The sequence below is a fragment of the Vipera ursinii genome (genome assembly GCF_947247035.1).
Source record: "Vipera ursinii genome assembly, chromosome: 5".
Classification (NCBI taxonomy): domain Eukaryota; kingdom Metazoa; phylum Chordata; class Lepidosauria; order Squamata; family Viperidae; genus Vipera; species Vipera ursinii.
The window spans coordinates 571,893-585,137 of NC_139518.1; the positions used below are offsets into that span (position 1 = coordinate 571,893).

Sequence of the window (13,245 nt, forward strand, 5' to 3'; positions counted from 1 at the left end):
TGATCTCCAAGTACTGATTCCCATCGTATTTCACCATCAGCCCAAAGTCAGTTTCCACCACCATGTAATTGCCAACATTCGTCACGGTCACCGAGTTTCGTTGGGAGCGGCTTTCCACCGGTGTGTAGGCCCTCATCTTGTTCAGCTATGAAGGACGGTTATGAGTCAGCACCGGGATTGAAATAACAGGCACACACAGCCAGGAAACTTGCTTCCCTACTGGGAGAGCCACGGATCTACAGACAGTCCTTGACTTGCAACAGTTTGTTTAGAGACCGAAGTTACAACGGCACTGAAAAAAGTGACTTATGACCATTTTTCATACTTATAACCAGTGGTGGGATTCAACCAGTAATAATTTTTTGTTGGCTTCAGCGAACCGGCTGATGCCTTATTCCTTTTTCGCAAGGCCTAGAACGGCCCACCAGAAGTGTGTGGACGCCACTTCCGGAAGTCTGGGCCTCAAAGGCCCAGGCCCAGAATGGACTTCCAGAAGCAACATCCACGCAGAGAACCGGTTGTTCAGGTATTTGAATCCCACCACTGCTTACAACCGTTGCAGCATCCCAAGGTCACATGATCAAAATTCAGACGCTTGGCAACTGACTCACGTTTATGACAGTTGCCATGTCCCGGGGTCACATGATCCCCTTTTACGACCTTCTGACAAGCCAAGTCAATGGGGAAGCCAGATTCACTTACTGACCATCTCACTAACTGCCGGGCCTCACTGAACAACGGTGGCAAGAAAGTCATAAAGTGGGGAAAAACTCACTTAGCAAATGTCTCAGTTAGCAACAGAAATATTGGGCTGAATTGTGGTGGTCATAATTCAAGGTCTACCTGTGCTTGGCTCTTCCCAAAGGATTGGATAACCCTGCAAAATCCCTATAAACAAGTACAGACTTCAAACCAGCCATGGTTATCAATGGAGAACTAGTAAACTCCTAAACCAGGGGTGTCCAGTCTTGGCCACTTGAAGACTTGTGGTCTTCAACTCCCAGAATTCCCCAGCCCTATACTGCAGCTCAGTCAGAAGTAACGGGTCACTGACGAGCTTAGAAGATCCCAAACCACCCCAGTCCCCTTCGTACCAGAATCTTCTTGTCTTTCTGGAGGGTGATCCGTAGGTCGTAGACATCCACGTGGACCTCCCGGAGGTAGGTGGCCCCTCGTAAGCCCCTGTCTTCATTTTTCCCAGTGATGTTGAAGGGGGTGACAGTGCAGAGGCTCTTGGTGCCACAAGCAGTGACCAGGGTGTACAAGCAGGTACCCAGGAAAGTGTGCATCACTTTGTCAAAGGTGTAATAATGGGGATCACCCACCACGTGACACGAGGCTCGGCCTGCAAGACGCAAGGAGACTTTGGTAAGGGGGCACATTTTCATATTTTCTTGTCAATCAAATGGGAGCCAGCCGTGTGTGTAGCTATCAAAAAAAGTCAACACAATCCTGGGCTGTATTAACACAGAGGGAGAGAATCAAGATGCCGTGAAGTGTTAATATGACTTTATAACGCCTTGGTAAGACCACACTTGGAATACGGCATCCAGTTTTGGTCACCATGATATTAAAAAACATGTTGAGACTCTGGAAAGAGTGCAGAGAAGAGCAGCAAAGATGATTAGGAGACTGGAGACTAAAACATAGGAAGAACGGCTGCGGGACTCGGGTTTGGCTAGTCTAAAGAAAAGAAGAAACAGGAGCGATACGATAGCAGTTATTCCAGGATCTGAGGGGCTGCCACAAGGCAGAGGGAGTCAAGCTGTTCTCCAAAGCACCAGAAGGCAGGACAAGAAACAATGGTTGGAAACTGACCAAAGAGAGAAGCAACCTGGAATTAAGGAGAAACTTCCTGACAGTGAGGACAATCAACCAGTGGAACAGAAGTTGCCTCCAGAAATCGTGGAGATTTTAAAGAAGAGACTAGACTGTCTGAAGCAGTAGGCGTGAGCCTAAATGGACTCCAGAAGATGGTAGAGGACAGGGAGGCCTGGAGGAACGTTGTCCATGGGGTCGCAATGGGTCGGACACGACTTTGCAGCTAACAACAACAGACTGTCTGAGATGATATAGGTTCTCCTGCTTGAGCAGGGGGCTGGACTAGAAGACCTCCAAGGTCCCTTCCAGATTCTATTCTATTCTATTCTATTCTATTCTATTCTATTCTATTCTATTCTATTCTATTCTATTCTATTCTATTCTATTCTATTCTATTCTATTCTATTCTATTCTATTCTAGTGGGTTTCAACCTATTCTCTATAGCACTGGAGGGCAGTATAAGAAGCAACGGATGGAAGCCACTCAAGGAAAAAAGTGACCTAGAACTAAGAAGAAATTTCCTAACAGTGAGGACAATCAATCAGTGGAACGGCTTCCCTCCAGAAGTTGTGGGGGCTCCATCTCTGGAGGGCTTCAAGAAGAGATGGACAGAATGGTATAGGACCTCCTGCTTGAGCAAGGGGTTGGACTAGAAGACCTTCAAGGCCCCTTCCAATTCAGTTGACTTTGTTATTCTGCTATTCAATTCATCTCTTTTCTTTTCCCCTCTCAATATACCAAGTCTGTCTGATGCGGTCAGGACTAAACCACATCTTTCTTTCCCCTTTCTAAGGAATTGCTTTGTTGTCTTAGGAGATCTCCTCGGTGCCCTTGAAATGCCGGGCATGCTGATTTTGCCAGCAGTTCTGTCAATTCTCCATCCTTCATGAAACCTATGCCAGTCTGGCACGCTGACCACCCACTGAACCTACCTTTGGTGTAGCAACCCAGCACTCCATCCTGAACAGCACAATTCTCCTGCACACCACATTTCCACGGTGTGCACGTGATATTATTGTTGCGCTCACAGGTGCATCGGTTTTTGCAGGACTCATCAACGAACCAAGTCTCCCCCAGCTGCCGAGAAGAAGAGGAGAAAACCATAGGTTAGAAGGTCACAGAGATTTCTCCTGCAAAAAAATGGCCCTTCCTTCATCCCTTCCAGGATGCTGATGGCTGCAGCCCAGCCCCCCACCTCCACCCTCCTATCTCTGCTGGCTTTCCTCCTCCTCCCCCGGATTCCCTCTTTGATCACCTGTGCCCTGGGTCCTGTGTCGCATATCACATTTTTGAAGATTGGTTCTGAAAAGGCAGTTCTGTGCTTTAGCTTGCCCTCAAGCACAAAGCCCAGAAGCGGTTTCCAGGTAGAAACAACACTGCATTCTTTTCTTTAATCAAAGCAGTCAATTTAGCCATCTCTACTAACTGCATCAGCTTTTGCCATCCTTCGTCCGTTGTGGGAATCAAAGCATCCTTCCGTTTTTGTGCGTAGAGCGTTTTTGCTGCCGTCAGCACATACTGTATAACAGGGGTCTTCAAACTTGGCCCTTTTATGACTTGTGGACATCAACTCCCAGAATCCCTCGGCCAGCATGCCACTCTGGCTGAGGAATTCTGGGAGTTGAAGTCCACAAGTCATGAAAGGATCAAGTTTGCAGACCCCTGCTGTATAACATCAAAGTTCCACTTTCCCCCCAGTTCTTTGGCTAATTAAGCCCAAAAGGAAAATCGCTACTGTATTAAAATGTGAATCCTACTCCAGTATTTTTTTGCTTTGCAAGAGGTCCACCATAAAGGATGAAAAGTTCCTTCCTTACATTTACATTTCCAAAATTTATCTGAAGTACCTTTATACATTTTTTGACAGTTTATCCGGTGCTGGATACCAACCGTACATCATTTTTTTTTAAAAAAAATTCTTTTAAATGATAAGAAAAGTGAAACTGTGATGCTGGGTTTTTCTGATTAAAGAGGTTCCTTGTTATAGAAATGGCTAGTATATATTATTCTGTGAAAGCAAAAAAAATTGAAGATGTATGTATCTTATGTTATTCCATTGCACTTTACACGCTTCCCTCTTCCCTGTTTCCTTCCTTTTCCTGTTATTTTTATTTTTCTTTGCATTTTATATTTTGATAAATATAAAAATGTGAATGACAAATATTAATCAGTCAATCAGAATAGAGCTGGAATAGATCTTCTAGTCCAATCCTTTGCTCAAGCAGGAGATTCCAGACAAGTGGCTGTCCAGTCTCTTCTTAAAAGTCTCCAGGGATGGAGCTCCTGCATCTTCTGGTGGCAAGCAGTTCCCCTGGTGAATTGTCCTCACAGTCAGGAAGTTTCTCCTTAGTTCCAGGTTGCTTCTCTCCTGGATTAGTCTCCACCTGTTCTTATCCTGCCTTCAGGGGCTTTGGAGAATAGGGTGACCCCCTCCTCTTCTTTGGGGCAGCCCCTCAAACACTGGAAGACTGCTATCATGTCCCCCCCTAGTCCTTCTTTTCTCTGGACTGGCCATATCCAAATCCTGCAACCGTTCTTCGTGTGTTTTTCTCTCCAGGCCTTTGATCATCCTAGTTGCTCTTCTTTGCGCTTTTCCCAAAGTCTCAGCATCCTTTTTGTAACGTGGTGACCAACACTGGATGCCTCATTCCAGCTGTGGCCTTACTATGGTTGTATCGAGCAGTACTAATACTTCACCTGGTGTAAAGTACGGTATATATAGAAACAGAACACGGTCCCTTGGCTGAGAAGGTCTGCAGCACAGAAGCAGGCGCTGAGGAAGCCAGGCCGGATCGTGTCCTCCCAGCCTCCCACTGCGGAGGAGAAACACCCACCTGGTAGTAATTGTCCTGGTCATCCACACAGCCGCAGTCGCTCTCCGGGACACACGTGTCTCCGCTCAGGACGAACCCTTCGTTGCAGAAGCATCCTTCCACAGGGAGGGGGCTGCACTGGGGGAGCCCTCGGGGTTTAACGCAGCTGGAAGGGCAGGAAGTGCCACAGCTGCTGTAGTGGCTGTTGACAGAGCAGGAGACGGCTGGAAGGGAAAGAGACGTCGTCATCGTCATCAGTCACGGGAGAGGTCTCTCTCACACCAACACAACCTTTCGCACAAATCCACCTCAACTCCAGTCCAGGTGGCCAAGTGGTTGAGGAGGGTCTAGAGAGGGGGCTGGAGAGGAGAAAGGAGGAGGAGGAGGAGGAGGAGGAGGAGGAGGAGGAGGAGGAGGAGGAGGAGGAGGAGGAAGCATTTCCTAGAGGGAAATGGACAGCCAAGAGCAGCTTCATCCAGTCAGAGGGGATAAGAGGGGAGAGGCTGGGCCATTCAACATTACGGGGTGCCCCAAGACTCAGTGCTTCTCTTCCGCAGCTCACACATTGCTGGCACCTGGGGGAAAGGGCAGGGGCCATGTGCTAGAAGTCCTGCCCACTCCCTGGGGGCTGTGGGGGTCCGGATGGAGACTGAGACTCAGCCCAGGCAAGTGGCTGCCACTTCAGAAGCCTCCCGATTCCAGGACAAGATCACGTTTGTGTCGGGGGCGGATGGGATTGAGCCCTACAACTGGGTGGTGGTGTGTGTGTGTGTGGGCTTTTCTGCACTCAAAACTCCTGCTTGTTTTCCAAGCTTATCTTTTGATCATCATTCAAAATCCTACATCATTTATAATACAATATATACACAAATAAATTAGCCATCCGCAGGGTATGAGGGAGAGGGGGAGGGAGGGAGGAAAGAAAGAAAGAGAGGAGATGAATGAAGGGAAGGAGGAAGGAAGGAAGGAAAGAAGCAAGGAGAGGACATGAAAGGGAGGGACATGGAAGAAGGGAGGGAGGGAGGGAGGAAGAAAAGAAGCAAGGAGAGGACATGAATGAAGAGAGGGAGGGAGGGAGGAAGGAAGGAGAGAAGGGAATGAGAAGAAGGAAGGAAGGAAGGAAGGAAGGGAGGGAGGGAGGAAGGAAGCAAGCTTGTTCTTTTGGCTGCCTTGCTCGCAGCCCCCTGGGTGTCCAGATCTGGTCCTCTGGTTCTCCTGCGCTGGTCCCAGATCTCCTCGGACGCCCCCCTGCCAAGGGTCGCCACCCCTCCCATCCCCAAGCGCAGTACTTACGACAAAGGGTGGAGTTCCGCCATTCCACACACACCCCAGCATTGGAGCAGGAGGCAGCGTAGGCTTGCAGCCCGTGGCACACGGAGGTCTGCTGTCCTTGGGTGAGGCACACGTCATAAACGCAATTCTCCAGGAAACGGGTGGGGTCCACTGCAGCATGGCACTGCCTGAAGGGGCCTGTGCAAAAGGGGAGGGAGTCTCAGCATGGCCAGAGGCCCTCAGGGGTGTGTGGGGCGATCCCTTCTGCTGAACAGACAAACGCGGGTCCCAGGGGGCTCCTCTGGAGAAAGCTTGATGCTTGGCGAGCAGACATAGGGGGGTCTTCCCAGTCAAAGCCCCTCACATGCGCATCAGCCTGGACTCCTATCAAATTGGGGCTATCCCAAATCGCAAAGCTTCTGCCCCAGGCATTACCCACACGAACAAAGGACTTGCTTAGTGTGTTGCACTGGAAATAAAACACTTCTCTGCCCTCCACCTTACACGCCCAGCTTGCACTTTCGAGTGCAGTGTGAGCTCACAATCGGAGAGAAGCAGATCCGCTTTGGAGCCATTCTGCCCCACCAGGGACAAAGAGCTTTACCTGTTGGATCTGCGATCAGGCGGCAAGCAGAATTCCTCCGAATTTCCTCCTCCAGCTTTGGGTCACATAATTCTGATGGGCCGGAACATCTGCCAAAGGCCAGAAGGGAAATATGGGCTCAGGGCAGTCCCATGAGGGTCTCCTCTGGCTTCCAACCATCCTTACTGGGAGGGAGGGACACTGAGTATGCCACACCCCCCCGATGAAAGATGATATGATGGGGAGCACCATTCAACACCTGGGGGGGCAGCTGAGTGAAGGTCCCTCATCTGCAAATCTATTGGGCTTAAGGTTTGGGTGTGGGGTGAGGTTAGGAAGAAGGTGTGGGGCAGATGTTGCTTGTAAAATAATAAAGGCAGAGTGGTTTTCTTGCAGAGATTTCATGACCTAACTAGGGAACATCATCAGTGCTAGAAGGGAGAGGATTTTGTGAAGAGGAGGAGGAGGAGGAGGAGAAGGACTGTGGGGTCCTTGATACTCTCTGAGCTGGCTGGCTTTCTTGCAAACGTTTCATGACCCAACTAGGGAACATCATCAGTGCTAGAAGGGAGGGGGGTTTGTGGAGAGGAGGAGGAGGAGGAGGAGGAGGAGGAGGAGGAGGAGGAAGAAGATGATTGGGGGTCCTGGATGCTCTCTGACCTTAGTGGTTTTCTTGCAGACATTTCATGACCCAGACTAGGTAAAATCCTCAGTGCAAACTCAGTGCAAACTCAGTGCATCATCATCATCATCATCATCATCATCATCATCATCATCATCATCGCCACCAAGCTCAGAGAGCATCAAGGACCCCTCAGCACTCTTCGAATATGAGAAGCACCATCTACGAGGAAGGCGCTTGTAGCTCACCGGGGGTCTTTGTGCCATTCCCTCCACAAAATGTGCCTCAGTGTGATGGAACATAGTCTGGATTCCCAGGAGGGAGGCAGGGAGGGGCTGCATTCCAGAGGAGCAAAGACAGCTCAGTTCAGAGAGTTTGTGTGAGAGAAAGAGGGTGAAGACGGCTTAACAGTTCCCAGAGTCTTCGCTTTATATGGGTGGTAGCCTGCTTTAGTTTGGCAAGATTCTGTCTGTGGGTGAGGAGTGCTAAAGAAATATGCTTGGAAGAACCACAACGTGTCTTTCTTGATTTTTGGAGCCTGACCCTCAGCTAAGTGTACGCCAGCAGAACATACATGCTACTGTTGTCTGGGACAAGCCAACTGTTTCCGAGGAGAGTTGAGTCTCCTGCAGGTAGTCCATCCGGCTTTAGATTGTCATCTCCTGGATTCCCATTGAAATTACCTTTAAGGGGTGGGAAAGAGAGAAAAAAATTATCTCTGGGCCCACATTTCTTTATCTGATCAACATTTAATAGTCTGTTTGAAAGGGATGACCCCCACCCTCACCCAGTCAGCAAAGAGCTGCAGGACCAGAAACCAAAACTCATCAAGGAGAGAAGCAACCTAGAACTCAGCAGAAATCTCCTGACAGTGAGAATAATGAACCCTTGGGACGAGTTGCCCCCAGACGTTGTGCGTGCTCCACAACTGGAGGTTTTTAAGAAGAGATTGGAAAGTCGTTTCTCTGAAATGGCATAGGGTCTCCTGCGTGAGCAGACGGTTGGACTAGAAGACCTCCAAGCCCCATTCCAACTCTATTATTCTGTTATCCTGACCACCAATCTTTGCTCCTGCTGCTCCATAGAGGCGATTCTCAGTCTTCCAGATCCTGGTTGTCCCAAAGGTGCTTTTTCAAGAAGCAGCTGGACTTTCTGGCTCTGACATTTCACTTCTCCTCCAAGAAGCTTCTTCAGCTCTGACTGGATGGCGAGGGAATGGGAGGATTTACACACCTTGCAGAATTTATACTCCTTCCCTTCCCCACTATCCAGTCAGAGCTGAAGAAGCTTCTTGGGTGAGAAGCGAAACGCCTTCAAAGATAAACAAAGAAAGTCCGGCTGCCTCTTGAAAAAGCACCTATGGGTCTTTGCTGATTCCCTCTCCTATCATCCTTCAAAAGTTGCCCAGGGGAAGGTCCCACGTCTCACCACACAGCCCGCAGAGCAGTCCCTGGTATTTGGGTGGCACGGCCACTTCCACATACTGGTTCCCATCAAAGCGGACGCTCAGGCCAAAGTCTGTTTTCAGGATCACGTAGCTGCCACTCAACCGCACCACAATCTTGTTGCCTCCGATATATAGTGGCAGGTTCTTCCGAGTGCCGTTAACCTGGGGGAAGATTTCCAAGAAGTGTCGTATCCTGTCACCCTCAACAAGGAAAGCCAAGGAAACATTCCTGTTGCTTTCCTCCGCGTGGGAACGAGTGCGGAAGAAGGCTGCACGGGGCCTGGCTCCCTGCCCTAAAAGCCAGGGGGCCCTTCCAGAACATGGCTGGTTATTTCCTACCCCCTGTGCCCCCCCTCCCCCCATGCTCAGGCCAGCTCCAAGAAAGCACGGGCTCTGGAGAACTTGATGGAGATTATTTTGTCAGCATTATTTTCTAAGGATTAGTTAGGCCAGGGGTAGGAAAACTTGGCTCTTTGATGACTCGTGGACTTCAACTCCCAGAATTCCTGAGCCAGCTTGGCTCAGCTTGGAAAACGCTCCCTTTCCCCTCAGCATGGCTGGCTCAGGAATTCTGGGAGTTGAAGTCCACCAGTCATAAAAGAGCCAAGTTTGTCTACCCCTGAGTTAGGCCAAAGAACTTTCTTTGTTCTTCCTCGCAAGCTGAACAGTAGGTACTCTGTGCCTCTCTGTGGGAGGAAGGTTAGAGACTGCCTTGCTTTACGTAGGCGCCTTACAAAAGACATGCAAGTATAGTCCTCAACCTACGACCACAACAGAGTTCAAAATTTATCTTGCTAAGTGAGATGGTTTTAAAGAGTTTTTCCACATTTTACGGCCTTTCTTGCCACAGTTAAGGAATCGCTGCAGTTGTTAAATTAGTGACACGGTTGGTTAGTGAATCTGGCTCCCCCCCCATTGATTTTGCTTGTCAGAAGGTCGCCAAAGGGGATAATATGACCCCAGGACACTACGACCGTCATAAATGTGAGTCAGTTGTCAAGCATTTGAGTTTTGATCATGTGACCCTGGGGATGCTGCAGTGGTCGTAAGTGTGAAAAACAGTCATATGTCAGTTTTTCAGTGCTATCACTAGGTGAATGGCTGTAAGACAAGGACTATATAAAATGAAAACACATAGCACCTGAGCTTAAAAAAACCATTCTCCCCTCTTCTAGCACTGGTGATGTTCCCTAGTTGGTCATGAAACATCTGCATGAAAAGAAGAAAGCTCAGAGAGCACCAAGGACCCCACAGTCTTCCTCCTCCTCCTCCTCCTCCTCCTCCTCCTCCTCCTCCTCCTCCTCCTCCTCCTCCTCCTCCTCCTTCTCCTCTCCACAAACCCTACTCCCTTCTAGCACTAATGATGTTCCCTAGATGGGTCAAGAAAGGTCTGCAATAAAACAATCAAGCTCAGAGCACCTCTGAGGACCTCACAGTCCTCCTCCTCCTCCTCCTCCTCCTCCTCCTCCTCCTCCTCCCACTCTCTGCATACCCCACTCCCTTCTAGCACTGGTGATGTCCAATAGTTGGTCATGAAACATCTGCATGAAAACAACCAAGCTCAGAGAGCACCAAGGACCCCACAGTCCTCCTCCTCCTCCTCCTCCTCCTCCTCCTCCTCCTCCTCCTCCTCCTCCTCCTCCTGCTCCTCCTCCTCTCCACAAACCCCATCCCCTTCTATCACTGATGACGTTCCCTAGTTGAGCCACGGAACATCAGCAAGAACCAAGTTCAGAATGCACCAGGGAACCCTCCTACATACGACTATCATTTTCTCCTCCTTTCCTGAAACGTAGAAATATGAACGCATCCCTTTGCATCTATGAGTCCCTCTCATTATTTTCTGGAAGGAATTTCTCCAGAGCTCTACTGAGCAAATAATTACTACAGTCAGGCTTAATTATTGGTTCTGGGGTCCTGCGTTTGCTGCCCTCAGAAGGTGGGCTTCCTTACATTAACTTTCCTGTTCTTCAGCAAGGACACCTGGTTTCCGTACACAGCCACATGGACTGAGTTGACATAAGACACAGCCAGATTGGAGCCCCGGTGCTCATTGGTGGTGGACACGTCAAAGACCTCCAGATGACTGGAATTGCTGCAGACTTTGGCCAAGGTGTAGGTACAGTTGCCCATGAAGTGGTGGACACGGCCGTCAAAGGTGGTATAATGGGGGTCTCCTGAGGCAGTGCAGACAGATGGGACTGGAGGGGGAAAAAAACAAAACAAAGTATGAATTGGTCCCAAAGCTGCCTGGTCAGCCAAGTTCCCACAAGCCAAATGTCTCTGGAGATTCCCGGTCATCCAGGACATAATTGTCCCAAAAGTGTTTCAAAAGGTAACTAGACTTTCTTGGTTTATTCCTTAAAAACAGATTGAAATTAATCAAGGAGAGAAGCAACCTGGAATTAGGGAGAAACTAAGAAACCTAGAACTAAGGAGGAATTTCCTAACAATGAGAACCATCAACGGATGGAACGGGTTCCCTTCAGAACCCGTAGGTGCTTCATCACTGGAGGCTTTTAAGAAGAGACTGGACAGCCATTGGTCTGAAAGGGTATAGGGTCTCCTGCTTGAGCAGGGGGCTGGACTAGATGACCTCCGAGGTCTCTTCCAACTCATTATTCTGTTATTCTAGGCATCTTTCAATTCAGGCCTGAGGCAACTTTCTAAGAGACCCACCTCAACACACTTAGAAGAGCAAGGGTTGGTGAGCAGACGGAATAAAACCATACATGCATGTGGTTTTCCCATGCCTGATGATTGTATTTGTGTTGTTTCTTAACCTTTATTCTAAATTTTTAATTGTTGTTAGCCCCCCCCCCCCAGGTCACAAATTTGTGATCGGCAGCTATCTGCTTCCTGCCTCATCATTTCCTGCAGCTGGATTGAGGCCGCAGCTTTCCTCAAAAATTGATGCCAAGAGAAATTTGACAGCAAACATTACCTATGACTGGAGTCTTCACAGTAGTAGAGGTTGAATCTGGTGGACCAAGAAAAGAAGCCAAGTTATAATCAATCCACATAATATCATTCATCATATTCACAGAGGGAGTGAATATGTTCATAGCAAGAGAGCATCATGGATTGAGGAACAACCTCTACACCCCTCACCCCACCTAGTTGAGCCAAGCTTAGGAAAAAGGAGGTCTCCTGGGGACCTTGCCTGCCTCAAGGAACCATGTGACCTTCAGTGGGATCATGTGCCATCCCAAAGAAAAACCAGAGAGGTAGGAAAGAACATGTTGCTTCCTGACTGGCCTTCTGGAGAGGGCCAGTGTTACCTGGGGCAGGTGTCTGGAGCAGGGATTGATTTTGGTGGACAAAGACATGGGACCAGGTGATGTTGTCGTTCATCCCCTCAGCACAGGGAGAGGGTGATCATAGCAAAGGGGCAACATGGAATGAAGAACACCTTATCCACCCCTAAACTCTTCCCATTTGCCCCATAACTGCGAAAAAGGTGATTTCCTGGAGACATGGTCTTCCCCAAGAAACCACCCCCAAAGACGGGTGTCCTGGGAACATTGTCTTTCTGAAAGACTCAAACGACTTTCAGGATATTTGACAAGTCCAGTTTCAAAGGACAGCTGTGGCAGTAGACACCAGGCACATGTTACATCCTGCCCAGTCTTTTCCTTCTGGAGCGGATGTAACTATGGCTATCCCGGAAGCATTGTAGGCAAGAAAAGTTTGAGAGTTAGTGCTACCTGAGACAGTCGGATCTACAGGAGATGTTGGTTCTGGTAGATAAAGAAAGAAAACTAAAGTTAGGATCAGCCCTCCTTTTATCATCCATCCCCTCAGCAGAGCAAGAATGTGGTTTATTAGCAACACAGTAACATGGGCTGCAGAAAACCTTATCTAACCCTAACCCCGATTTTATTTGGGGTGCCACTAGAGAAAAGGTGATCTCCTGAGGGAATGGTTTTCCTCAAAGAATCACAGGACCTTCAGCGTATTTTGCAAGGGCTATAGGGGTAGACACCAGGAAGTAAAAATGATGTTGCTTTCTGCCTGGTCTTCTCCTGAGCACCCACATTACCTGGGACAGTTGGCTGTGTGGGAGAAGGTGTTGGTTCTGTTGGAGAAAGAAAAGAAGCCAAGTTAGGATCAACCCTCCAATTGTCCTTCATCCTTTAGTAGAAGGGGAATAATGTGTTCTTAGCAATGGAACAACAAGGGTTGGGGAACATCCCATTGGCTTCAAATCTCCACCTACTACGCCCATTACTGTGAAGCTGGGTGCTTTCATGAACATCTTTCAAGCATTCCAGAGAACACCCATAGTGGTAGACACCAGGCAAGAAAGAATATGTTGCTCCTGGCTGGTCTTCCCAAGAGGATGTGCCTTACCTGAGACACTTGGCTGTACGGGAGAAGGTGTTGGTTCTGTTGGAGAAAGAAAAGAAGCCAAATTAGGATCAACTCTCCTACTGTCATTCGTCCCCTCAGTCAAAGGAGAATGTGAGGTCTTAGCAAGGGAGCAACAAGGGATGAGGAACATCTTGTCCACCATTAATGTCCATCTCTTTTGCTGTTCATGTTAGTGTTCCGGTGGCACCCAGTGGGTTACAGAGTCGGAACTTTTGGATTGGAGAAGAGATCTTCTGTCCTGCTTTACAAGATGAACAAGAAAGAACCTGTCTCTCCTTGAATATTAGTGATAAATGGAACATCCTATTGGCT

At 48.7% G+C, this 13,245-nt stretch overlaps 2 protein-coding genes and 1 long non-coding RNA gene across 3 annotated transcripts in view; all 3 read right to left on the minus strand.

Moving 5' to 3' along the window:
- LOC310641212 overlaps positions 1-13,245 on the minus strand; it is a 300,726-nt gene that overhangs the window by 16,201 nt on the left and 271,280 nt on the right. The window lies entirely within an intron of this gene.
- Positions 1,059-7,334, minus strand: LOC310641610 (zonadhesin-like; the record flags this gene model as incomplete). The annotated part of the gene is made up of 6 exons (XM_083364845.1): positions 1,059-1,345; positions 2,755-2,899; positions 4,657-4,859; positions 5,929-6,105; positions 6,512-6,600; positions 7,312-7,334. 6 exons carry the CDS (start codon positions 7,332-7,334, stop codon positions 1,059-1,061), a joined length of 924 nt encoding a protein of 307 aa, XP_083220971.1.
- LOC310641611 (IgGFc-binding protein-like) overlaps positions 10,492-13,245 on the minus strand; it is a gene marked incomplete at both ends in the record, with an annotated part of 63,229 nt that continues 60,475 nt past the window's right edge. Inside the window, 2 exons of the mRNA XM_083364846.1 lie at positions 10,492-10,760; positions 12,913-12,948. Coding sequence (XP_083220972.1) covers positions 10,492-10,760; positions 12,913-12,948 — 305 coding nt within the window. The remainder of the gene's footprint in view (positions 10,761-12,912; positions 12,949-13,245) is intronic.